The 26,275-nt window shown below is 43.5% G+C and overlaps 1 protein-coding gene across 1 annotated transcript; it reads right to left on the bottom strand.

The window, feature by feature from the left end:
* Positions 1 to 1,192: 1,192 nt before the first annotated feature.
* Positions 1,193 to 15,236, bottom strand: LOC117879609. The gene is made up of 9 exons (XM_034774884.1): positions 14,826 to 15,236; positions 12,249 to 12,488; positions 10,607 to 10,813; positions 9,243 to 9,476; positions 8,530 to 8,683; positions 3,871 to 3,980; positions 3,613 to 3,726; positions 2,415 to 2,564; positions 1,193 to 1,512 (listed from the first exon to the last, which is right to left on the bottom strand). The coding sequence occupies exons 1-9, from the start codon at positions 14,907 to 14,909 to the stop codon at positions 1,348 to 1,350; spliced, it is 1,458 nt and encodes a 485-aa protein (XP_034630775.1). The 5' UTR covers positions 14,910 to 15,236; the 3' UTR covers positions 1,193 to 1,347.
* Positions 15,237 to 26,275: the final 11,039 nt, after the last annotated feature.

Raw genomic sequence — 26,275 nt, 5'->3', positions numbered from 1 at the left:
AGGTCAGAAAATAAGCTAATTATTCAAAACAAAAAGTGTGTATATATAGATTCAAATCGGCCTATAAGACACAAATGCAGATGACAGGACAAAAATCACCTTTTTCCTACAAATGCACTTCACAAATTGTTAATCCTACTTACTCCATAATGCAAGGCAATGATCACTTAATTACAATGCAATAAATGGCAACAGTACAGTTCAATTTATAGTGACTACAGGATTAACTCCAAAATATGTTCACAGTGCCTTAAAAAAGAGACTATTTTAAGCCAGGCTGACTCTACGGTAAAAGGAGTAGAATAGCATATGCACAGCTCAACTGGAATAGCTTGATAAGTGCCAAATTTTCAGCAGGTCTCCAGAAACACCCCCCCACACACAAAAATCTGTGCATGCAAACCCCAACAGTTGCATATCCTAGTAGGGTAGCTAGGAAGGCTGTGTGAAACTGGTGGAAAAACTCAAGTGAAAATTTCCACCAGTTTATTTTATTCAGTTTTCACACCCAAACTTTGCAAGATTTTGTAGCCTCTCAAAGTTTGGAGTTCTACAAAGATTAATTTGTAAAACCTATTTCAAGCTGGAAATTCTGAGCTTTCAAATTGTTGCACATTAGAGTTTTCTAAAAAGTATCACAGCAGCCATCTGTTATTATTAATTATTATTATTTGCATTATAGTAGCAGGCAAAGGCATCCAACTGAGAAGGGCTGCATTGTTCTAGGCATTGTACATGATAAGAAACAGCCGCTGCCCCCCAAAAGCCAAAAGCTTGTCTAAATAGACAAGAGACACACAAAACGAAAGGGGAAATAAAAGCACAAAAAAATTTAGTGATTTGATGAAGGTCACACAGCAGGTTGCTGGCAGCACAAGGATTAAAAGCCAGGTCTCCTGAGTCCCTGTCCAGTGCCCACATACATGGCCTAAATGTATTAATGGGCAATTGAGAGCTCAATCCTGAAAAAACTGTTGGGTATAGTGCTTGCTACTATAAGTAGTTCCAATTAAGAGACAAAGAACTGTGTCCACACGGTAACAAAGGGTGGGGAGTTTAAATACAGTGAATGTGTGTAGCAATGTAAATTTCAGTACTTTGATGGGAAAAGTAAAGTGAGATGAAGTGTATGAATTAATAAATGGAACAGAGCAAATACAGACAAAAATTAATTTGTGTGGCAGGAGCTACCTTTATTTACAAAATACTTTAAACAATGCTGTTACTCAAATATCAACTAAAATAACAACATAAAAGTTAAAATGAGATTACTTTGTTTTCTGAACAGCTCCCCTGGATAAACAGCAAGAAATGTAAAAAGTACTTTTAAAAATAAGGCAGTGAAACTTAATTATTTTTAGCAATTAAATTTTGCTGCTCTGGCAGGTTAATTGCCTGATCCTCACTAAACCTTGGGATCTTCTTAAATTCCTCCTGTTTCTTGAAGAAAAGCTGGGCTAGAATATGATCTGCTGTGGCATGGAAGTAGTCATCCATATCAAGGGTTTGCAGCTGTCGGAAATAAATTATTTCCATTTGAAATATGGTATTATTAAATCATTTTATAAGACTATTAACAGCACAAAATTTTAAAATACATTGAGTAAAAAGCCACATAGTTTATGAAAGCTATCGCACATACAATAAAAAAATATCATAAACAATAAAAAGCATAGCACTTACAAGGCACTTTTCATCAAAGCTATTAAAATCTTAACTATTTATCGACACACTTTTTTTTTGGACTGGGAACAGAGAAAGTTCTGAGCTATGTGTTTAAGAATGTTTGTGTTCTTTGGAAACCAATAGTTTTTAATGCTAAAAATACAAGTAGATTATTGAACCAGAGAGATTGAGTGTGTGAAATTATGCACTTAAACACACACACACAATGACCGGTTCATGAGTTGGCAATACTTAAAAGGGTAAATGTCCTATGAGATAAGGAACTAAGCTAGAATAGCAGTTGCTTCCACACTCCTTTGCTGGATATCAGGATCACAGGATATGTGTAATCACAGGTCCATGGCGCCACCCATGCTCACCATCAAGCATGTTGGCCTGTCAATTCTTGTACAGATCCCCTTTCTGTGGTGCACAGGGGCTATAGTGGCCTTTTCAGGCTAATCCACCCACAGCATGACCAGCAGACAAGCTCTCTCTCATGCACGCGCGCACGCACACACACACACACACCAGTACATAGTCTCTCTCCTCTTTTTTCCTCTCCAATGTGGTGCTTTAGTGGTGCCTCATGAAGGCCCTTCACACCAGAAGTGAAGCTCACGGTCAGTGTAGCTGACGGTTACTGGCTGTGTAGCAAAGCATAAGGCAACCAATCACGGAATAAGTCCAATTTATGCTTCCCCTCCCCACCACTTGCTTATAGAATAACTGCCATTATGAATTCTCACCTGGTTGCCCGTGCTGAATGCTAGAATCATAAGCAAATCCTCATCACATGTGCTTTTGATATAATGTTGTGTTCCAATGGGGAAAAATACAACATCTCCAATGCCAATGTCAAAGTCGGTGGTAATTTTAGATGAAACAATAATTCCCACCTAAACAAGAGATGCAGCAATTATTCCTTGCTGGAAAATGTTCAAATATCCAACAGTACATGCCAAGCCCACTCATCATAAGATTAATTAAGAATTACGGCTCCAATTCTGCACTGAGATCTGCTAGTACAGACCCAATGACGTCAGTGGAGCACCAGACAGGCACAGATATCCACAGGGGAAGATTGTGGCTATTATTATTCAACTTCCCATATGGGGAAAAGGGGTGCATCAGAAGTTTCAACTTCTTTGCCTTGGCAGAAGGATTATTAACATTATGAATTTTGGAAATATGTGGGTCAGCTCCCATGAAACGCAGGACCCTTAAAAAGAACCTTTAAACCTTTTTGTTTTTCAAAGGGTTGTGACCACTGCTGGACTAAACGTTTGGTACCTTCACCATCCCTTACTTCCCTTCTTTTACATCGGATCCTTTTGTTGTGTTTATCAGCTTCAGTTTAAAGAGGGTGATTTTCGATTATGATCTTATTGTATCTTTGTTTGTTTGTATTATGTCAAAACAGAGCCTCAAGTATCCTGGTAAGTCGTGTTAATTAATACTAATCAGAGCAGTAATGATTATCTGGGCCTTCCTCTTGGCATAAAATCAAGACCACCCCTTTTCCTTTCTATATTGTATTTACATGTGGTGATAGGGACATAGTGAAACATTTTCTAAATCTTGTTGCAACTAACTTCCCCTGCTTAGGACCTGTTCTTCAGCAGTGTTGAATCAACAGGATTCCCTCTTATTTTGTCTATCCTCTTTCTAAGACCATAAGAATTCCTACTTGAAGTAGCTTGCTGCATTTTCCCTGAATGCAGAACAATAATGGGCTAAATTTTTCTCTCTGTTGTGGTAGTGCAACTTCTTTTTGACTTGCTAGAGCTCCATCAGCATCTCTCAGAGAAAATTTAACCCTAAGAGGAAGGGTGTGGATTTTGGAGTTTTACAGTACAAACAAGAATCAGAATTTTTTCTGAAAACATTCCAATCCTGCAGTCCTAACTCAGACAAAACCCTCATTTAGTTTATGTAACAAATTACCTTTCCACAGCCACTAATGACATAACCCATCTCGTTAGCATTGAAATGAAAATGAGGTTGCCGTAGTCCATTGCTGTATATCCTGATAGTTGCTAAGGTAAGAGAATTTTCATGCTGGAAGTCAAAATAAGCACAACAGTCAGACAACAGCCCACATGGCAACATCTTAGCTGTGTGCGACAGTGATGATGAACTCACATGCTTTGTAAATGTTACCTTACGTTTCAGCAACGAGAATGCTCTACTGAATATACGTACCATTTGCAGTGACTCACTGAAGATTTTCTCATTGTCATTTAGACCCACTCCATTTTTGCGAAAGCGAGCCCACTGAATTACTCCTCCTGAAAGTTTGAATTCTGTTGAATCTGAATGAATGATGGTTAAATGAGAATTACTAGAAAATATTCCCTTATGTTATTGGTAATTTATTGCCAGAAGATTTGCTTCTAGCTAATGTTGCTTGATTATCGACCAAGATCATGGGTCCTCGCTGGGGACTGAATTTGGGACATCCAGTGCTAAAAGCATAAGCATCTACCTTTAGCTAGTTAATAGATTCCTATCCTTTGTGAAGTAGCCGCCAGAGCAGGATGCATAACACAGACTGATTAGTGGTTTATACTTGCATGGTACCCCACTCTGACACATGCAAGCAGCAGTTGTACAATAAGAAATCTGAAATCAGAATTTCTTCTTGAGTTTAGACTAAAACTAGTAACTAGCAATGTATTCATTGATATTAATGGCAACAGTGAAAGCTTCTTTCCAGCACTCACCCATTAGCTGTTGGCTCAAACTTTTTATCATGAGAAGTATTTGTTTTGATGGCAATAATTTCAGCTGTCCTGAATCCTGCAAGGTGCTTTGTCATTAGGAGTAGAGGGTGCGCAGCATCTCCCAGGAAATGCTCAGCACCTTGCAGGATTGAGTGCATGGTGTGTGATCATCATACAGTAGTGGCTGGATCCACTTTATACAAAATATTTTGAAGATGATAAGGTGGTGTTTTCTATACACCTTCCATAGATGGACAACTTTTCACCTTAAACCGGTCAGTCACACTGACAACATTTTCCATGTGCCTGAATCAGACAGGCCCTTATTCACAAACTGATGTTAAAATGCCTGTAGTATTCTACTTGAGCATACTAAAAGTCCTAGGAAATTGTAATTGTTGCCTTATTTCCTTTAGGTAATTTGGACTTCTTTGTGCCTACAATGGTGTTCTCTATTCATTCCCTGGCACTGGCAGTCTAAGGAGTGCCAACGCATTCTCCAGACAGAGTTGCCTTTGGCTCATTTTGCTCTACCTCCCCCAAGGACAGAGTTCAGCTTTCCTTGGAGTGCACCAGCCAATTCCTCAGGTATATCAGGGACCCATCAAAAGAAGTTTTATTGGCAATATACAAAAAAGAGAAAACTATAAAATAAAAAAATAGTTAAATACACCCACTCCATACTACAGTGAACATCACAGACTGGCACTTTCCTTGAAGTTACAGAAGAAGAGGTTGCTTACCTTGTGCAGTAACTGGGTTTTTCAAGATGTGTGTCATTACGGATTCTTCACTTCAGGTGCTAATGCGCCTCCTGAGCCATTGATATGAGATTTTCCGTTAGCAGTGTCTGTTTGGTCTCCACATGCACCCTATTCCTCCTCATGTCACACACCCAGGCTATACAGGTGAACTGCCCTCAGTTCCTTCTCTACCTGACTGTTGCATGGAAAACAGTCTGAAGCAGAGAGGAAGGAGGGCAGCTGGAGGGACGCTGGACTCAAGGTACCTATTCCAGGGCCAGAGTCAATGGCGCCACATGGGTTGTTGGAACCACAGAGTGGTCCGACTTGGGTTGCACTCTACTAGAATCCCTCTGCCCCGCCAACCTTGGTATTGGGGATCGACCTCTATCAGTCTTTTTCTTGGCACCGATGATAGAGAGCAGTGCTGAGGTTCCCTCACTGAAGCACTATTTTTCAGCACCAGGGATGATGGACAGTGCTGAGTCTCTTGAGAAGCAGGAGAGTCTTTTCTCAGTGCCAAAGAGAAGGAATGGCGCTGAGTCTCCCAAACAGTAGCCAGGGCACTCCTTATGGCGGTTGAACTACCCGGCTCCAAGGGAGGTCAAAGTGCTGCCTCCGTGAGGATACGTCTGAGCTAGTCTCTCTACTCTTTTTGGTGCGGTCTTTGGTAAGTCTTTGTAGATCTTACAGCGCTCCCACACGTGAGTTTCCCCCAGACATTTAAGGCAGCTGGAATGGGGGTCACTCACAGGCATAAGCTTGTAATAAGAAGCAAACGCTTAAACCTCAGAGACTGAGGCAAGCTCCGGTACTAGGCAGGGATTAACCCAGCTGAGTTAACTATTTACCTAACAACTGAAACTTAATTTACTAAGAATAAAACATAACTATATACAACGAGGTTAGAAAATCCACTGAGGAGTGCTTGCGAATGCAAGGGATGAGGCAGTTCCAGTGGCCATCAGGGGCAGTAAGAAGGAACTGAGGGGGCTGCAGGTCAGCGGGACCTTTTATACTTGCTCTATGAGCGTGCGACTCCAGGAGGCAACAGAGCTGAGGCGATGGATATCACTGGAGGCGGTGGGGGGACTTTCCGCTGGTGGTGCTCAGGGTGAGCGCACACCTACATTGGAATGGACATGAGCAAGCACTCAAAGAAGAACTAACCTATGCAAACTAACCCTAAACAAACAGCTATAGAAAACTGTACACAAGATAGCCAAGGCACACTCAAGGTAGACAGGCTAAGGCTCTGTCTCCTGCTGAGGCGGTTGAGAAGGAACTGAGTACAAATCACCCCCACATCCCTATGTAGCCTCAGTGTGCAGCATGAGGACGCATGCATGGGCCAAATGGACAATGCTAAAGGAAAATCTCTGATCAAGGGCTCGAGAGGGGCATACATACCTGAAGTGGAGCACCCATAGGGGAAGGTGCATACTTGAAGAACATTGCAAAGTCAGCTGCATTTATTGCGTGGTAGAAAATGGGACTGGTTTCTGGGAGAGGCTTCCCAGAGAAGCTTTGTGATCAGTTCTATACTTCACTTATAGGCCCTAATCATTAGAGGAATAAGGTTCTGGAACAGCCTCCCAATAGGAGTTGTGAGAGCAAACAATTGGTTTTAAGAGACAGCTAGAGAAATTTATGAGTGGGACTGTGTGATGAGGTTGCTTGCCATTGGAGGGAGGTGGGGGCAGGACATGACAGCCCTGGGAGTTGCTACTAAAATCTCATGCTTTGGGGCTTCAGCTCGTCACCTACAGAGGTAGGAAGGAATTTCCTTCCTCCCTCTCAGTGTATTCTGGGTGGGTTTTGAGGGTGGTTTTTTTGTGTGCGTGTCCTTTCTCTAAATCATCTGAGATGGCACACTGGATGGGATGGGTCAGTGCTCTGAGATGGCAGTGGACTTTCTCTCATCTGCTTGGCTGGCTGATGCATCTCAGTCCCTCCTGCTCTCTGCCTCTGGGACACCATAGCTCAGTACCCTGAAGATTATAATACTTTGGTCTAGTTTCAGTTGCTGGGTTTAGTTGCTGGGTACAGCTGGTGGCCTGTGATACACAGGAGGTCAGACTAAATGATCCGGTGGTCCCTGCTGGCCTTAAACTATGATTCTATGACATGCCTTTACATGGCATTTTTTCTGTGACATCATGTAGTATCTGCTCACTAGAGCACAAAGAACATATTCAGTTTCAATATGTGAATTTATGCTAAACTATGGCCCTGTTTCTGCAACACAAGGCTGCCACTTTGACTGCTAGTGCAAAACATAGCTGGCATATCTGACTATGGGATGGTACCTCTGGTATAGCTGGACCTTCCAATAGCCTAAAGCCAGCATGGCCATTTTATATGGCACTCATATACACTCTGTGGAAGGCATAGAGAGCTTAGTCAGGGAAAAGGGAGCATGTCTGGGGTATCAGTGGAACCTGACCAATTCTCAGCTGGAATAATAGACCCTTGATGTATTACATAAATGCAGCTGCATTTGTGTCGTATAGGCAGATTTGAATCTATGTATACTTTTTGTTTTTGATTAAATAATTAGCTTATTTTCTGACCTGTAATTTTGAAATGGGAGTTTTTAGACAAACTAATGAATACAGACCTAGGCCCCAGTTCAGGAAAAACCCCCACAAAAAACACCCCAATGTGTGCATGTGTTTACGTTTGTAGTTCCATTGACTTCAATTTCTAATGTATAGGCATACCAGTTCTACTACTCAGAGTCAGAATCATAGAGTTTAAGGCCAGAAGGGACCACCAGATCATCTAGTCTGACTTCCTGTATATCACAGGCCACCAATACCACCCAGCACCCATACACTAAATGCAACAACTGAAATTAGACAACATATTACAGCCCACAGGAGACTGCCTGAGGCCTCTGCTTAATATTGTCCATTTTATTAATTTACAAATTGTTTCTAGACTATTATATTACTACTTCTCCCCTCTATCACATTTAATTTTTACTCCATTTTATCAACATAACAACGGTCATACTGGGTCAGACCAATGGTCCACCTAGCCCGGTATACTTTCTTCCAATAGTGGCCAATCCCAGAGGATTCAAAGAGAATGAACAGGACAGGGCAATCATCAAGTGATCCATTCCATCATCTAGTCCCAGCATACGATGGTCAGAAGGCTAGGGACACCTGCAATGGGTTGCATCCCTGACCATCTTGGCTAAAAGCCATTGATGGACCTATCCTCCATGAACTTATCTACCAGTAATTCTTTTTTGAACCTAGTTATAATTTTGGTCTTCAGAACATCCCTGACAATGAGTTCCACAGGTTGACTGTGCATTGTGTGAAGAAGTACTTCCTTCAAAACAAACAGATACCCCATTTATATACCAAGTTCTTAGTTTGTACCTTTGAGATTATAGAAGTATCGCCACACTAGCTTGTCTGGAGACTGCACATAGCTGGCATTCTGAACAAGCTCTACTAAGTTTGGTGGAAGGTTAATGGCTTGATCTTCTGTTTGTTTCTTGAATGTTCTAATAAAATTCACTCCACCTTGAGGCTAAAATACACACAATAAAAATGTTATGTTAGCAAATGCATGAAGCAAACAGGGAAAGTAGAGCTGCTTGATCAAGTAATGTGCTTTTCATCTTTAAGACATACTGAAAGTCTGATCTGATAACACTTGCTGCCATGCATTATCCCATATAATTCCTAGCGCTATAAATATTTTAACTTGATTTTATACTTTGTTCAAATCCTAAAGAGATTTGAAACTGAAACAAAATGTAAGTCCTCTCTCACCTGGGTAGATGCTACAAATTGTTTGCATCCTCACTATAGAATGCACAGTTTCCACCATGAGAACCTGCAGATCCCCTGGATCCAGCAGATACTATGAGCCTATATGCTGGCTCCAGAATAGCAGTGGCTTCAGTGACTCTTGCCCCACTGTGACAAGGACTAGTTCTAAGGATATGAGAGGACACTGCTATTCTGGGAGCATACAAATCCTTCCAGCTGGAGACAGGAGATCCTCCAAAAATTCATAAGGTGCATGGTTGGGCCATTTTTGATTACTTTCAGCAAGACAGAGATGTATATGCTACTGTTCAAACCTTTAATGATCTTGCTGCTATGTCTTCTGGTGTAGAGAAAAACACATCATCAACATCCAAGGTTTGAAGTTCTTCATGTGTTGTAAAAAACAGCAGGAACAAACAGTCATCTTCTCCCACATTCTTTACCCAATGCAATGTGTTTTTAGGGAAGAAAATCACTTGGCCTGCGGTAACATTGTATGTGGTTACTATGCTACCACCAGCATCAACAACACCAATCCAGGCACTACCCTGAAACACAGGCAGAGCGACAGAACACAGTCATGAAAGAAACAAACAAACATTGTTTTTTCCATAGTGAGCTCATAAATTGTATTTGCCTACATTTTAATAATTCAAAAATACATGTGACTGATAGTAGCCCACTCTGGTGACAGTCCCACTCTTATTCAGGTTTTGAGAGACCAAAGCAAGAATAGTGCATTCAGCAATAAATTGTTGGAAGGCCCAATTACTTTAAGAAACACTTGATAAATTTTTTTTTTCTCTCTCTCTCTCTCTCTCACACACACACACACACACACACACACACACAAAACATTAAGTTGTTTAAACAAAGCTATGAATGTTATGATTATAGTTTAAGAAGATTCAAACTACTGGGGATAAGGATCATGTGTCTGTGAAATGTCTTGTACAATTGCTCCCCAATCCTGACTGGGGCCTGTAAGTGCTACTATGATATAAACATTAAATACTTAATAATAAAAGTATTGTTAGTATTCTAAGTATAGCCAAGAGTCAATTATTCAAAATACATAATGCTTTTTTTTCAAAATTCTGTACAATCTCTAATTATTCCTCACAATACCCCATGAGTTAGTACTTTAAGTAACTTTTACTATTCCCAATTTACAGATGGAGGAATGGATAGTCAGAGGAGATAAGACAAACACTTTCAAATTTGGGTGCCTAATATTAAGCACCTAATTCATGTGCAGGCACCCAGATAAGTAGCTGAATTTTTAAAAGTGCAGAGTACACAAAATTTCCACTGACTGCAACTAGTACACTTTGGTTGGAGCTATGAGTATATAGTAAAAAGAAGAACAGGAGTACTTGTGGCACCTTAGAGACTAATAAATTTGTTAGTCTCTAAGGTGCCACAAGTACTCCTGTTCTTCTTTTTGCGGATACAGACTAACACGGCTGCTACTCTGAAACCTGAGTATATAGTATGTCTGCAAATCACACCATTTAAGAGCATAATTTCAGGCATCAAGGTTTGAAAATGTGACACACGTTAACCAGTGATAATGCCGTCATTATTATTATTTAGCATTTCTGTATAATGCCATAGGTTGGCATGATGCTTTACTCCAAAAATTACAACAGCTGAAATTAAAATAATCAGATTGTACCTTTAGGAGAAAGCCATGTTCATTGGCATTAAAGTGCCAATGGGGGGCCCGGAGCCCTTTGCTCTTGATCCGTAATGTTCCAAAAGTCATCTTAGATCGCTGATTGTTGATGCTTGTTCCAAATTCCATTTCTTCATCACTCGGATAATCCTTTACATCATACCTAAATCTTGCCCATTGAATATCACCCCCAGGAAACTGAAATACCTAGCAAATCATAGACATAAGTTATTCTTTATAAGTATTGGACAAAGGCAAGGCCAGTGGGGAAATGAAGGAAAAATATTGAGGAAATATTTCAGAACATTACTTTATATGTAGATATGAAATTTGTGGAAAACGTAGTGAATTTTTGGTGAGGCTTCTCTCTCTATGCGTTTACTACACTTTTGATGATCCCACACCTACCTTTATACATCAAATTGCTATAATATCTTTTTTTTTTTTTACAATGATTGATAAGGAATGGTTTTAAGGACAAAACTCTCAGAAAAATTAGTGGCTAAGAATCGCTTTATAGGTACATCAAACAAAAAAAGTGGAAGACCTGGGGTGAAATCTTAGCCCTACTGAAGTCAATGGAAGAACACCCACTGACTTTAGTAGGGCCAGAGTCAATCAGTGTGTATCTGCTATCAAAAACTAAACAAATATAAGGCTGACATGGCCTATCATCACCTTGACCACACTACTTTTATGCTGTACTCCCTTCCCACTTCTCTTTCTTTGTCTTTTTAGACACTGATTCAGGAAAGCACTTAAGTACATGCTTACAATTAAGCACATGTGTAAGTACCTTTCCTAAACAGAATGTTTTCCTGAAGCAGGGTCTTAGATTGTAAACTCTTTGTGCTAGGGACTGTTCCTTCCCATTTATTTGTACTCTATCTAGAATAAATCCAGCAATTTTAAAAAGTCACCTTACATTAGGGAAGTGTATTACAGGACACTGTAATCTTGAAAACCACATTTTTTGTATGTTTGCACCTCCTATAGTTACATCTAATGCCTAACAATATCAGAATTGGAAGAAATTAGAAAAAGGCAATTTTTTGCAATTTTTTTAGTTCCTTTAATTTGTATATTTGACAGCATCTATGAAAACTGGAGTTCTAAAATTGGTCAATTTTTAAAAATTCAATAAGTTTTGAAATACAGAGACTAAACTCTGAAGTAATCTATCTGTTTAGTTTGTACATGAACTGCAATGCTATAAGTCCAGCAAGGTGAGTGAGGCTACTACTGCCTAAAATGAGACCATCACATTCATTTTTATTTGTGACCAAAGAATACATTTTAGCTCGGTTCTCAAGACTTCCAGTTTCAACTAAACGGCTTCTATTTGTATTCAAGCTTTCTGAAAATGTTTCACATTGTGTAATTTCACTGCTAGATTTCAAAAGCTGACTTCCTTTTAAAACTCTGTAATTTTGGTTATTTAGACATCTAATTTGTAGGTGCAAATAATGATATGTCCAAAAGATGTAAATTGCATTTTGGATTATTTATGAATCATTATCTCTTTGTGCCTGCAATTCTGTGGGCAGAAAAGGAGAGAATCAAAACAAAAAACAAAAAAACAGGCAGTCTGAAAATTTGCCCCTAAACAATAATATTGTTTTGTAAGAAGAACAACTGCTACCTTCGATTTACCCAGATGATTCAGAAACTGGAATTTGACATCTACTCTTTTTTTGTCTGACATTGTTATTGGTGTTTTTGGAGAGGTTATTTCATGCTTTTGCATGTTTAGCTGTGTCAGAAATCCAATGTTTTTAATGTAGACCGAGGAAATAATCAGCACTCCTATGATGGTGGAGATGAAGCAGGCCAAGAGACAAACTAGAAAGATGTTCATTAGCGACCAGTGGCTCTTTCTTTCCTACAAGACATTTTAAAAACCAAAATTATTAGTTAGCAATCAGAACAACAGTTAATGCAATGGTACCTGTGTAATCAAGACTGGATGCCTTTCCTGAAGATATGCTTTTGTCAGACAAGTTAGTGGGCCCAGTATAGGAATAACTTGATGAAAATTTTTTGGCCTCTGTTATGGTCCAACTAGATGCTCTAATGGCCCCTTCACACACTTCACACAAGGGGGCTGATACCACAGACTTTATTCATGAGTTACACATGTATTCTCTCTCTCTCTCTCTCTCTCTCTCTCTATCTAGGAGTTTTCTTTAGTGCCCCTCAATGTGCAGAATAGAGCCTAGATCTCCCTTGGAATATCAATACAAGCTGCTAATTTTCACAAGAAAGTGAGATAATAAAGAAAAGCAAAAGAGCTACTGAAATTTTCACCAGTTTTATGGATTAAGCTACAAACTGCAACAAGACAGAGCATCCTTTATACATTAAGCATGGATTGTTGTTTTTTAACTATTTAAAGGGATGATGAGATGAGATATGTTTTGTATAGTTACTTTTTTAATCCTTTGGGAAAATGTAAAGTCCTCAGTTTATTTTAACCTGGTTAGATCCTTAATGGTCACTTTTCAAACTGTACTGTTTAAGCTTAAACTAAACCACTGCTGCTTAAACTTCTGCTGCCCATAACAATATAAGATAACCAACATTTTTTTAAACTTTGTCCACCCTACTCAAAACTGGAAGAGGTTAAGGTGGTCAGGTAGGCCCATTAACTTCCCAGGCTTCACCTGGAGAGGTGACAGGGAGCAGGGAATTGATAAGGAGGCTCTGCTGCTGGACAGGAACTGGAGGGGCCTGTATAAAGCACAGGTGCTAAGAGAAGAAAAGGGCTGCAGGAGAGTTGTCAGCAATCACTCCCTGGGAGAAGGGAGGTGTGCTTTAGGCTATGGAGATAGGGTGACCAGGTGTCCGGTCTTCAACCAGAACAACCCAGTCGAAAAGGGCCCTGGCAGCTCCGGTCAGCACCGCCAACCATGCTATTAAAAGTCCGGTTGGTGGTGCTGACAGTTTCAAGCGGATTGCCCCAAGGGTCGGTCCTGGGGCCGGTTTTGTTTAATATCTTTATTAATGATCTGGAGGATGGTGTGGACTGCACTCTCAGCAAGTTTGCAGATGACACTAAACTGGGAGGCGCGGTAGATACACTGGAGGGTAGGGATCGGATACAGAGGGACCTAGACAAATTAGAGGATTGGGCCAAAAAAAACCTGATGAGGTTCAACAAGGACAAGTGCAGAGTCCTGCACTTAGCATGGAAGAATCCTATGCACTGCTACAGACTAGGGACCGAATGGCTAGGTAGCAGTTCTGCAGACAAGGACCTAGGGGTCACAGTGGACGAGAAGCTGGATATGAGTCAACAGTGTGCTCTTGTTGCCAAGAAGGCTAACGGCATTTTGGGTTGTATAAGTAGGGGCATTGCCAGCAGATCGAGGAACGTGATCGTTCCCCTTTATTCAACATTGGTGAGGGCTCATCTGGAGTACTGTGTCCAGTTTTGGGCCCCACACTACAAGAAGGATGTGGAAAAATTGGAAAGAGTCCAGTGGAGGGCAACAAAAATGATTAAGGGTCTGGAGCACATGACTTATGAGGAGAGGTTGAGGGAACTGGGATTGTTTAGTCTCCAGAAGAGAAGAATGAGGGGGAATTTGATAGCTGCTTTCAACTACCTGAAGGGAGGTTCCAAAGAGGATGGAGCTCGGCTGTTCTCAGTGGTGGCAGATGACAGAACAAGGAGCAATGGTCTCAAGTTGCAGTGGGGGAGGTCTAGGTTGGATATTAGGAAACACTATTTCACTAGGAGGGTGGTGAAGCACTGGAATGCGTTACCTAGGGAGGTGGTGGACTCTCCTTCCTTGGAGGTTTTTAAGGTCCGGCTTGACAAAGCCCTGGCTGGGGTGATTTAGTTGGGAATTGATCCTGCTTTGAGCAGGGGGTTGGACTAGATGACCTCCTGAGGTCCCTTCCAACCCTGATATTCTATGATTCTATGAACTTCAATATAGAAATGGATTTAGTTAAATCAGTTGAATTTGTGTGTAAACTAGCCCTAAGCCTTCTGCTATCACATCTTTGCTAAGTGAAGCGAGGCCATGGTGATTTCTGGAGTGAGTATTATGTTTGCCAATTAGCAAAGTGAAAATTAGGAAGATTTTATTTTATTTAACTCTTTATAGTATATTTGTGTACATAATTTTGCTATACCATGAAACAAGATGTTAAGCCCCAACCCTGATTCTTATTTGATAAAGTTCTAAATAATTGCAAAAGAGAAACTTACCGGTACCTCTTGCTTTGTCTGTTCTTTCATATTTGAGGAACTCTGTATTTTCTCTTCTTGCATTTCAAATCCTGGGTTCTCCATTTAAAAAAACTGGAACAGACTTTTGTAAAAAAAAAATCTGAAAAATAATGTTAATTCTAATTTGTGCTCAGTACTTCTAGAGCTGCAGCACCAAGAAACAACTAATTTTAATGTTGCATAGAAATAGTAACGACACTTAGAATGATCTTATGTATAAACTGGTTGCAGTTCAGGAAGTCTCCTTTTCTAAACTGTCACAGGAAAGTTCTGCCTATTTCCAAATTCAGGATTGAAGTTACTCAATTCATTTCTGCATTACACAAAATCCGTGAGATGACAAGACAGTAAGACAGACACGTTCTGTTAACTGAAGACTGTGGGGAACTAACAGTGGACAGCTCAAGCAGTGACAGCAGCATCATGGTGAGCTGGGAAGCAGTGCAAAGGCAACAAATGGTCTGCTCCTTTCCCTGTGAAGAGCAGCTTCCCCTACTATGAGAGTCATTCTCATGATAATGATGGACGAAATATTTTGGGTAAGGACACAGTAATGAAAACAAAAGAAAAACAGTGAACAACTGTACTAGAGCACAATAAAAAATTGTCTCAATTTTCAGACACAGGCATCTGTTGGATAACAATAAAGATATTCCTGAATCATTACTATTACTTACATTGAGAAAGAAAAACTGACAGAACGATAACAAGTGGCAATGATGGCCCCGAGAAAAAAAACAGTTACCTACCTCTTGTAACTGTTGTTTTTCAAGATATGCTGCTCATGTCCATTCCAAGTAGGTGTGTGCGCACCGCATGCACAGTCATCAGAAGGTTTTTCCCCTAGTAATACCCGTCAGGTTGGCTATGGAGCCCTCGAGAGTTGCGCCTTCATGGCAGTGTATGTAGGTCCCTGTTGACCCACCACCTCTTCAGTTCCTTTTTGTTGGATACTCAGAGTGGGAGGTGGGTGGGTCTTGGAATGGACATGGTATCACATCTCAAACAATAGTTACAAGAGGTAGGTAACTGTTCTTTGAGTGTTTGCTCGTGTCGATTCCAAGTAGGTGACTCCCAAACCTAACCTAGGAGGTGGGGTTGGAGTTCATAGAATCGCTGTTTGTAGCACCACTCTGCTGAATGCTGCATCGTCTCTGGCCTGCTGTATAATGGTGCAGTGCAATGAAAAGGTGTGGATCAACGGCCATGTCACTGCCCTGCAGATGTCTTGAATAGGAACTGGTGCCAGGAATGCAGCTGAGGATGCCTGCGCCCTTGTGGAGTGTGACGTCAGCGCAGGGGCAGGAATGTTTGCCAAGTCATAACACACCCGAATACAGGACGTGATCCAAGAAGTGATCCTTTGGGACGGGACTGGAAGCCTCTTCATCTGCTCCGCAATTGCAATGAAGAGTTGCATTGATTTTCTAAATGGCTTCATTCTTTCAATGTAGAAGGCTAATGCTCGTCTGACATCCAGGGAGTGAAGCATTCATTCCCTGTTGCTCGCATGCGGCTTAGGAAAGAACACTGGGAGAAAAATGTCCTGGTTTGCATGGAATTGCAAAACTAACTTTGGGAGAAAGACAGGGTGTAGTCGCAACCGCACCTTGTCCTTATATGGGGGCTCCAAAGTTAAGGCCTTAAGCTCAGACACTCTCCTGGCTGAAGTTATAGCCACCAAGAATGCTACTTTCCAGGAAAGGTAGAGGAGGAAGCATGTTGCTAAAGGCTTGAAAAGAGGTCCCATCAGTCTGGAGAGCACCAGGTTGAGATCCCATGGGAAAATTGCCTGTCTTACTTAAGAGTACAGTCTCTCTAGGCCTTTGAGGCAGTGGCCCACCATAGGATTTGCAAAAACAGAGCAACAAGCTGCACTGGCATGGAAAGCTGAGATAGCGGCCAGCGGCACCTTTACTGATGATACCGACAGACTTTCCTGTTTCAGATGCAGCAAACAATCCAGGATAAAGGGAATCGATGCCTGTAAGGGTTGAGTGTCTTTTTGTGATGTCCAAATAGAGAAACTTTTCCACTTGGCCAAATAAGTGGCCCTGGTGAATGGCTTTCTGCTACCAAGGAGGATCTCTCTAACAGGGTCTAAGCATGTGAGCTCCGAAGGGTTTAGCCACAGAGTTTCCATGCCATGAAATGGAGAGTCTGCAGATTGGGATGCTGGAGGTGGCTGTGGTCCTGCGTGATCAAGTCCAGGGCCAGGGGCAAGGTTATTGGTGTGTCCACCAGCACATCTAGAGGGTGATGAATCAGTGTTGGCGTGGCCACGCTGGTGCTATTAAGATCATGGATGCTCGCTCCTTTCTGAACGTCACAAGGACCTTGTGTATAAGCGGGAAGTGCAGGAATGCATATAGTAGATGATCCTTTCAAGGGAGGAGAAAAGTGTCAGAGTGAGCCCAGGCTGTGATTCAGGAAGGACCAAAACTGGTGACACTTCCTGTTGTATTTTGTTACAAAGAAATCTATTTGGGGAAACCCCCACCGTTGGAAGATGTTGATCACAACATCCGGGCAGAGGGACCACTCGTGATTCTGAAATGACCTGCTCAGATGATCGGCCAGTTTGTTCTGGGAACCTGGAAGGTACAATGCCTCTAGATGTATCAAATGGGTGATGCAGAAGTCCCACAGCTTGAGGACTTCCTGGCAGAGGTCAGAGGAGAGAGCACCACAGTCTGTTTATATAGAACATCGCTGTTATGTTGTCGGTCAACACTGATACACATCTGCCTTCCAGATGGTCCTGGAACATTTGGCAAGCAAGGCAGGCCACTCTTAGCTTCCTGACATTGATGTGCAACAAAAGTTCTGCCCAGGACCAGAGGCCCTGAGTCCTCCTAAGTGCGCCCCCCCATTCCATTGCCGACGCGTCTGTGACTAGAGACATTGAGGGGTGGGGTCCGCACACACCACTTGCCGGTTGAGCCACCACAGGAGGGACTAAATAACCGGAGGAGGAAATGTAATTAACTTGTCTAGTCGGTCTCAGGATGGCCTGTACGCTGAGGCCAACCAGGCCTGAAGAGGCTGGAGACGAAGTGTCGTGTGTTGTACTACATACGTACAAGCAGCCATGTGACCAAGCAGCCTCAGGCCCTAGGGTATCGCCTTAGCTCCTCTATGATGGCACCCATAGTTAGAAAATGGGACTCCAGAAGGAATGCTTTGGCTTGACTGGAGTCTAGGAGAGCGCCGATTAACTTTATCTTCTAGGTAAGGGTTGGAGTTGATTTCGGCACATTCAGCATTAGCCTGAGCTCTTTGAAAGTCAATCATATGAGGTTCACGTGCTGTTCCACCTGGGATTTGGTACAGCCCTTTACAAGTCAGTCGTCTAGGTATGGGAAAACTTTTACCTGTCAGCTCCTCAAGTATGCATTTGGGGAACACCCGAGGGGCCGCTGATAGCCCAAAGGGGAGAACCGTGAACTGATAATGGGTGTTGTTGACCATGAAGTGGAGGAATCGCCTTTGGGATGGCTCAATTGACACGTGGAAGCATGCATCTTTCAAGTCAAGGGTGGCGTACCAGTCCCCCAGATCCAGGGAGGGAATAATAGAAGCCAGAGAAATCATGTGGAACTTCAGCTTTTTCACGAATTTGTTGAGGTTCTGCAGGTCCAAAATGGGTCTTAGCCCACCTTTGTCTTTTGGGATTAGGCAATATTGAGAATAGAAACCCTTGCCCCAGAACTCCTGAGGGACCTTCTCTACCGCTTCGGTGTCTAGGAGCACTTGCACTTCCTGTATGAGAAGTTGTTTGTGAAAAAGGTCCCTGAAGAGGGGTATGGGGTAGGGGGGTGGGAGGGAGGAAGGGAACAGAATTGGAGAGAATATCCCAATTCTACCATGTGCAAGACCCACTGGTCTGAGGTGATCTGGGCCCAGGCCTGGCAGAAATGGGATAGATGATTCACAAAACAGGGAGAAGGATCTGGGATTGCGACTCATGCATTGCCCCTAGGCACACCTTCAAAAGTTTTGCTTGGGAGCTGAAGACTGCCTCGCCGAGCTCTGGCCCTGGTTGGAAGAGGGCTGTGGAGGCCTTTGCCTATTACTCATACCCCAGTTCCTACTGTAATCTTGTCTTGACTGAGAAGGGTAAAAGCATGGTATTCTGGATGGTCTTGATCAAGGGTAAGGACACCCTTGAAGGGCCCTCAGGTGTTAGAATATCCACCATGGGATCCGTTTCTTCTGACACCTCCTCCACCTGGAGGCCCAGATTTTGTGCTACCCTTCTGAGTAGCTCTTGGTGGGCTTTATTGTCCATGGCTGGCAAAATGGCAGATAAGCCTACTACTGCCTCGACCAGGGAGGAAGAGAATGATGCCCTTAGCAGCACCACATCCTCCTGACCCTCCGACTCAGAGTTCTCCCGCACTGATACCTCCTGCGTGGTGGCAGGTACAGTACCAGCCCTGGTCTTGGTCTCAGTGTTGGCCTCAGTGACGGAGGTTCTCGCACCATGGAGGATGACAGGGGCTCCTGCCTGTCTAAGGCGATAGATAGGGATCTGGAGCTTGGCTCCAGGACTTGGTGATACACCCACAGGGTCCAGAAAGTCTCTTTTGTGGGCACCTGTCACTGTGGTGGCAAGGACATCATGGGAACTTGCTGTCCGTCCTCTTGCCTCGAACGGTGGCAAGAGCAGTGCCGGCTCCACCTGGAGGTGTACGATTCTGGCTCCAATCCCAAAGATGAGTCTGACCTCGGTGACCACAGTGGTGCTGAGTGGGACAGTGCCGGAGAGTGGTGCCGAGGTGAGGGCGACCAGTGCTTCATCATGGCAGGTTTACCCTTAGAAAGCACGGCTCCTCTGTGTGGTGCTGGTGCTGGGGACTGCAGGGCCCTGACCGCTATGAGGTCCCTGGTGGCCTCAAACCTGTCCAGGGTGGATGGAAGATCCAACTCCCTTATTTGGCCCTCCCGCTCTGGGGAGTCCAACAGGACCGGACTCAATGGACCTGCCTGTGAGGCCGGAGTCAACGGTGCTGGTTTCGCTGGAGTAGGAGCTGAGTGTCCTGGCACGGGACGCACTCCGCAGCCACCTTCGTGCTCCACTGCTCTGACTGTGGGCAAACGCCCCCTCTCGGCACTCTTCTGCTTTTTGTGCAGCTTTTTGTGCAGCGAGTGTGAGCGGTGCCGGGAAGCTGCAGAGCTCATCTTGGGTATTGGAGAGTGGCGGTGCTGTGGGTCTCTAGACCCAGAGTTCTTGTTGGCACCGCAGCCCCCCTCACTGAGGCCGGTGCACTCCCCACCAAAGTGCTGGGCTTCAGGCCTAACACGGGCTCTGCCGGCTGGGGACGAAGAGCCAACTCCATAAAAAGTTTCAATCTAAAGTCCCTCTCCTTCTTGGTCCTTGGACAGATGCCTGTACAGATTTTACCTTATCAGTTTGGTGGGCTTCCCCCAAGCACTTTAAGCAGGAGTCATAAGGGTCTACCCTGGGCATAGGCTTCTGGCAGAACCTGCACAGTTTGAAGCCTTGAGACCAAGACATGCCCTGGTCTCCGGGAAGGGGCAGGAGAATGTGCGGGGAATAAATCCCCAGAGAAATTTAGCTAACTAACTATCCTATACTAAGAACACTAAAGTCACTCTAATTAAACTATTTACAGGTACAACTAGGAAAGTCCACTAGGGGATTGCTTACCGTAGAAAGAGAGTGAAGAAGCAGCTCCAACGACCGTCAGAGGCGGTAAGAAGGAACTGAAGAGGCAGCAGGGACCTATATACACCATCATGAAAGCGCGACTCCAGGGGGCTCCACAGCCGACCCTATGGGTACTGCTAGGGGGAAAATCTTCCAATGACTGCATGCAGCGCGCACACACCTACTTGGAATCGACATGAGCAAGCACTCGAAGAAGAACTATAATTCTGCTCCAATCACATTAACCCTTTGGTATATAAGCAGTCTGCATCTTCGCTGAAGCCTGAAATTAAAAGCGTGTCTAAATTTTTGCACCAGTGTGGCCAGATCGATGCAGTGTAAATCCCTAGTGCAGATAGGCTGCAAAAAAGGAGGCTTCCGCCGGTAAGTCGCATCAACACAGCATATTACATTTACATTAGTGCATCTAAGAGTGGGTGGTTGGATCGGTGTAGCTATGGCAGTTCAAAAATCCCTAATGTATTCAAACCCTGAGTATTAGGCACACCCTCCCACCCCTTAGGATGGGAGAGGATGATGTCCTGAACAGCACCATGTCCTCCTGTATCTTAGAAAATTCCCTCCTGATAAAGACTGTTCCTGTAAATTCAAATATCAGTTAGTTCTTATGTACGTGCTATGTTAGCAGCTAATGACATGAAATTCTCAAATTGTTCAGATACGATGGTGTAGTAAGATGAGACCCTGAGACATAAACCCTTGGTATCAGAGGCCCGGTATGAGGCCTGAGGCCTGAACTGAAGTAATGGTCAAGACATTGCTAACATAAAGCAAAGTTAGGCTGTGAGACAGAGGCAGGCCCTGCTCACAGAAGTTGGCAAGAGGAAAGCTGCTAAAAGAACGTGTGCCAGGACGGTACCAGAACAGCCTGGTACAAACACATCCCACAGAGATAACAAGGAACAGGCAGACCCAGCCTAAAGACAGAGTCAAAAGGACAATATGATGGATAGACAATAGGATGGATAGACTTGTTTGTTCGAATCAACCTGTACCGGGAGAAAGGCAGCACCCTAATGCACAGAGGGGCTGTACCTTAATACGTACAATGATGCGTAACCTGTTTGTATTTGTGTATAAGAATGCATCCCTGAGTGGACGTCTTTGTCTGGCCTGGGGGCAGTGGAGAGTCCTGCCACTGATTGAGCTGGTCCATTGTCAGGGGCACATATTCATAGTATGTCCTGTAGAGTCTGCAGGGAACTATTAATGTGCTTTATTTGACAATAAACCTGGCTGGGTGCCTTCGTACCTTATTAGAGTCTGTGGTCACTGGGGGTTCTCTCAGGGTCTGCCATGCCAGCGATCTGCAGAGCCAGGGCAGCACACAGAGGGAACACACGCACGCAGTTGACAGAGCAGAGCACCACACCACACCGGTGGCATCTGACGACAGATGGATTCCCTCCACCAGCATTTCTGGTCACCAAATTAATTCTATGTGTAACATACAAAATGGCAAAATAAGTTACTCATATAAAAAACTCAGTGGCCTAATAGTCAGATGAATGCATAGAATACTTTCCCCTTTAAAGGCTGTCAGTTCATTTCTGTCTTTGCCAGAAGCCAGTTCTTTGCTTTTGTCCATCTGGTCACTGCCGGCTTTTTTTTTTTCAACTGTCATTGGAGGATAAAGACTCAGTTAAGTCAAATTCTGACTACACCTTTTTGTGTTAATTAATATTATTGTTTGTTATTGAAGAGTGTTGGAGCTATGACACAGCCCTGCTTGATACCAGTGCGAATTAAAAACGGTTCAGTCTCTGAGCCGTTGCACAGAATGGTGCATTCCCTCATAGAATAGTCTGATGATGGAAATGAATTTCTGTGGGCAGCCAAACCTACACAGCACCTTCCATAGGGCATCACGATTGATAGAGTCAAAGGCCTTGGTTAGATTGATGAATGCCATGAGCAGTTCCTGGTGTTGCTCTCTGCACTTCTCCTCAATCTGTCATGCCACAAAGATCATGTCGGTTGTGCCTCGAGATGGCCTGAAGCCACACTGTGATTCAGGGAAAAGTTCCTTGGCAAGGGGGAGGAGGCAGTTTAGTAGGATCCAGGCAAGGATCTTCCCTGCAATGGAGAGGAGGGCAATACCTCTATAGTTTCTGCACAAAGATTTGTCCCCTTTCTTGAATATTGTAACAAAGTTGGTGTTCTTAAAGTCAGGTGGAATTTCTTCGCAGGTCCAGATTTTATCGAGGAGATGGCAAAGATTGGACTGGAGCATTGTTCCACCAGTTTTTAAAACCTCAGCTGGGATGCCGTCTGGGCCTGGTGCCTTGTGATTTTTTGTCTTGGTGATGGCATGCCAGACTCCCTCAAAAGATGGAGGATCGGCAAGGTCTTGACTTGTTCATCGGGGAGTGAACTCGATGGTGTCTTCAGAGACTGAATTCGTGGTTTAGTAGGCTCTCAAAGTGCTCCTTCCAGCTTTGTTTAATGGCTGCATTGTCCTTGAGGAATGTAAGGGGATTGGGCCTTTGGAGCTTAACCCATATATAGCTTTTGTTGCTTGATAGAAGATTCTCATGTCATCTTGGTCTACGAAACTCTGGGTCTCAGAGGTCTTCTCTTGCCATCATTTGTTTCTGATGTCATGTAGCTTCCTTTGGATGTCCGCTTTGAGCAGGTGATAGGCCTCATGTTTTTGTTAATTAGAGGAATCATTTTGCTAGTTACAGAATCCATTTCTTTTCTATTGAATTAATGCTAGGATTTCTTCGTTGTTTTCATCAAACCAGTCTTGGTGCTGATCAGTGGAATAGCCTACGGTTTCAGCACATGCATTGTGAATGTTATTTTTAAGCTGATCCCGGTGCTCTTGACTGTCAGTGATGTTGTCAGGCAAGTTAGAGAGTTTCTTAGACAAGTGTTGCTGGAAAGTCTCACAGCAGGCTTGATCTCTAAGTGCTTTGATGTTGCACCACTTTCACTTAGTCTTACAATTACATGAATGGTTTGAGCATGCTTTTCAATATATGGACTTTTTTGTATAATTTGCAAAACTTGAGTTATACGTTGTTGTCTATAGACAACTTCAAAGGTTTGAAGACTATTGGAACTTTTTTATATGCAGCCTGACTGATGCTTAATATGCCTCTTTGGCAGGTCAAAGAGCTATTGTTTCTGTAGATCAAGTATTAATTCCATTCTACAGTTTCTAAAGTTGAATCCTTACAGTTCCCTGTAAGCTGCGCATTTGGGTGGCTGCCCAAGAGAGATTCAAGTGCCGCCCAATTGATTAGCAGAGCGCGTACATCTGGCAGTGTGTGTTCAGGTGCCTCTCCCCTGCTGCTTTGCAGCCACATTGCTCTGTCCTGCATCTTCTCCCAAGAACCCCCTGCTGGCTGTGCAGAGTGGTGGGGAGAGGTCAGGGGGAGCAAGGTGCTGATGTCAGGGTGTCCCCCCCCATCCCTGTATCCCATCTCTGCAGAGCAGGGGAGAGGGGACAGCCTGTCTCAGGAGGATTCGGAGCTGCTGCGGTCTGAGGTTGGAACAGTGATTGAGTGCCTTTCTTAAAGAGACAGCACATGGTTTCTGAGACATCCCCAGCAGCCAGCTCACCCAGTCTCTCTGTCTGCATGTGTGTGAGAGACAGACAGACAGACACACACACACAAACTCTCTCTCTCTCCCCATGTACCCCATCTCTGCAGAGCAGGGGAGGAGAGACAGGGTTCAGGACAGGTTTCAGTGAGTGCCTTAAACAGCATACGGCATCTCTCAGAAACTTCCTCAGTAGCCAGCATACAGACCGTCTCTCTCTCTCTCTCTCTCTCTCACATACACACACACACACACACACACACACAGTCTCTTGCACACTCACCTCCCAACACATACCTGTATTATTATTGTTGTTACTTCTTGGTGTAGTAAGATGAGGCCCTGAAACATAAACTCTTGTGTCAGAGGCCCAGTCTGAGGCCTGAAGCCTGAACCAAAGTACTTCCAGGCATTGCTCCACTTAGGAAGGAAAAATCAGTTTCACACATACAGAGTGGGAGGAGACTGTCTAGGAAGGAGTACGGCAGAAAGGGATCTAGGGGTTATAGTGGACCACAAGCTAAATATGAGTCAACAGTGTGATACTGTTGCAAAAAAAGCAAACATGATTCTGGGATGTATTAACAGGTGTGTTGTGAGCAAGACACGAGAAGTCATTCTTCCGCTCTACTCTGTGCTGATTAGGCTTCAGCTGGAGTATTGTGTCCAGTTCTGGGCACCGCATTTTAAGAAAGATGTGGAGAAATTGGAGAGGGTCCAGAGAAAAGCAACAAGAATGATTAAAGGTCTTGGGAACATGACCTATGAAGGAAGGCTGAAAGAATTGGGTTTGTTAGTTTGGAAAAGAGAAGACTGAGAGGGGACATGATAGCAGTTTTCAGGTATCTAAAAGGGTGTCATAAGGGGGGGGGAGAAAACTTGTTCACCTTAGTCTCTAAGGATAGAACAAGAAGCAATGGGCTTAAACTGCAGCAAGGGAGGTTTAGGTTGGACATTAGGAAAAAGTTCCTAACTGTCAGGGTAGTTAAACACTGGAATAAATTGCCTAGGGAGGTTGTGGAATCTCCATCTCTGGAGATATTTAAGAGTAGGTTAGATAAATGTCTATCAGGGATGGTCTAGACAGTATTTGGTCCTGCCATGAGGGCAGGGGACTGGACTCGATGACCTCTCAAGGTCCCTTCCAGTCCTAGAATCTATGAATTGCTAAGCAAAAGCTGGGCTGTGAGCCAGAGGCAGGCCCCACTCACAGAAGTTGGCGAAAAGAGGGTTGTTAGAAGCAGGTGCATTCACATGTGCTAATAAGAGGAACTTGTGCCAAGATGGCACCTGGACAGCCCGATACGAGGACACTCCACAGAGATAACAAGGAACAGAAAGGTGCATCTTAAAGACAGGGTCAAAAGGACAGCATGATGGATAGATCTGGTTGTTTGAAACACGATCAAAGGGGGAGACAGCACCCTAATAAGCCAAGGGGCTGTACCTCAATACATCAGTAGGAATGAGTAATCTGTCCTGTAACTGTATAAAAGTAGGTCCTGGAGTGCACATCTTTGTCTGGCTTAGGGGGCAGTGGAAAGTCCGCCACTGACTGAGCCGGTCCATTGCCAGGGGGCACAAATTCATAGTATGTCTTGTAGAGTCTACGGGGAACTATTACTGTGCTTCGTTTGACAATAAACCTGGCTCGGGTGCCTTTGTATCTTACTAGAGTCTGTGGTCTTTGGGCGTTCTCCTACGGGGTCTGCTGTGTCAGCTATCTGCGCAGAGCCGGGGCAGCGCACAGAGGGAACACATACGCAGCCAACTGTTAACACCAAACAAGAGCAGAGCACCACACCGGTAGCTACTGCCACCACATGGTACTTCCTGTAATGCACATATATTCTCTATAATTTTATTCTTTCAAAGTGTGTTATTTTAGTTTTTTTGACAGGTCTGTGCATTTCATAATTTTTCTCTCTTACACTTACATTTAATTCTTTGAGTAGCGAGTTCTAAAATGCCTAACCTGTCCTGGCTGGAGTAATTATCCTATTGTAACTTTTTAATATATATCTAGGTTTTTTGTTTCTAGGGGTAGCGCACATACCTCGGTGCACATAACATTTATTCCGCACATGGATGAAAAAATTAGAGGGAACATTGACCCTACCTGTCAATTTCCTTTTTCTTTCAGTGTTGTAGCCGTCAGTCCTAGGATATGAAAGAGACTAGG

This window comes from Trachemys scripta, chromosome 6 (genome assembly GCF_013100865.1).
Source record: "Trachemys scripta elegans isolate TJP31775 chromosome 6, CAS_Tse_1.0, whole genome shotgun sequence".
Classification (NCBI taxonomy): domain Eukaryota; kingdom Metazoa; phylum Chordata; order Testudines; family Emydidae; genus Trachemys; species Trachemys scripta.
The sequence above is the reverse complement of the archived record's forward strand: the minus strand, read 5'-3'. Positions and strand labels throughout refer to the sequence as shown.

Coding starts and splice junctions, on each gene's coding strand:
- LOC117879609 (XM_034774884.1), bottom strand. CDS start 14,909: ATGGAGAACCCAGGATTTGAAATGCAAGAAGAGAAAATACAGAGTTCC. Junction 10,814..12,248: donor ATCATCTGGGTAAATCGAAG/GTAGCAGTTGTT, acceptor ATGATTTGCTAG/GTATTTCAGTTTCCTGGGGG. Junction 2,565..3,612: donor TCATTAGTGGCTGTGGAAAG/GTAATTTGTTAC, acceptor TCTCTTGTTTAG/GTGGGAATTATTGTTTCATC.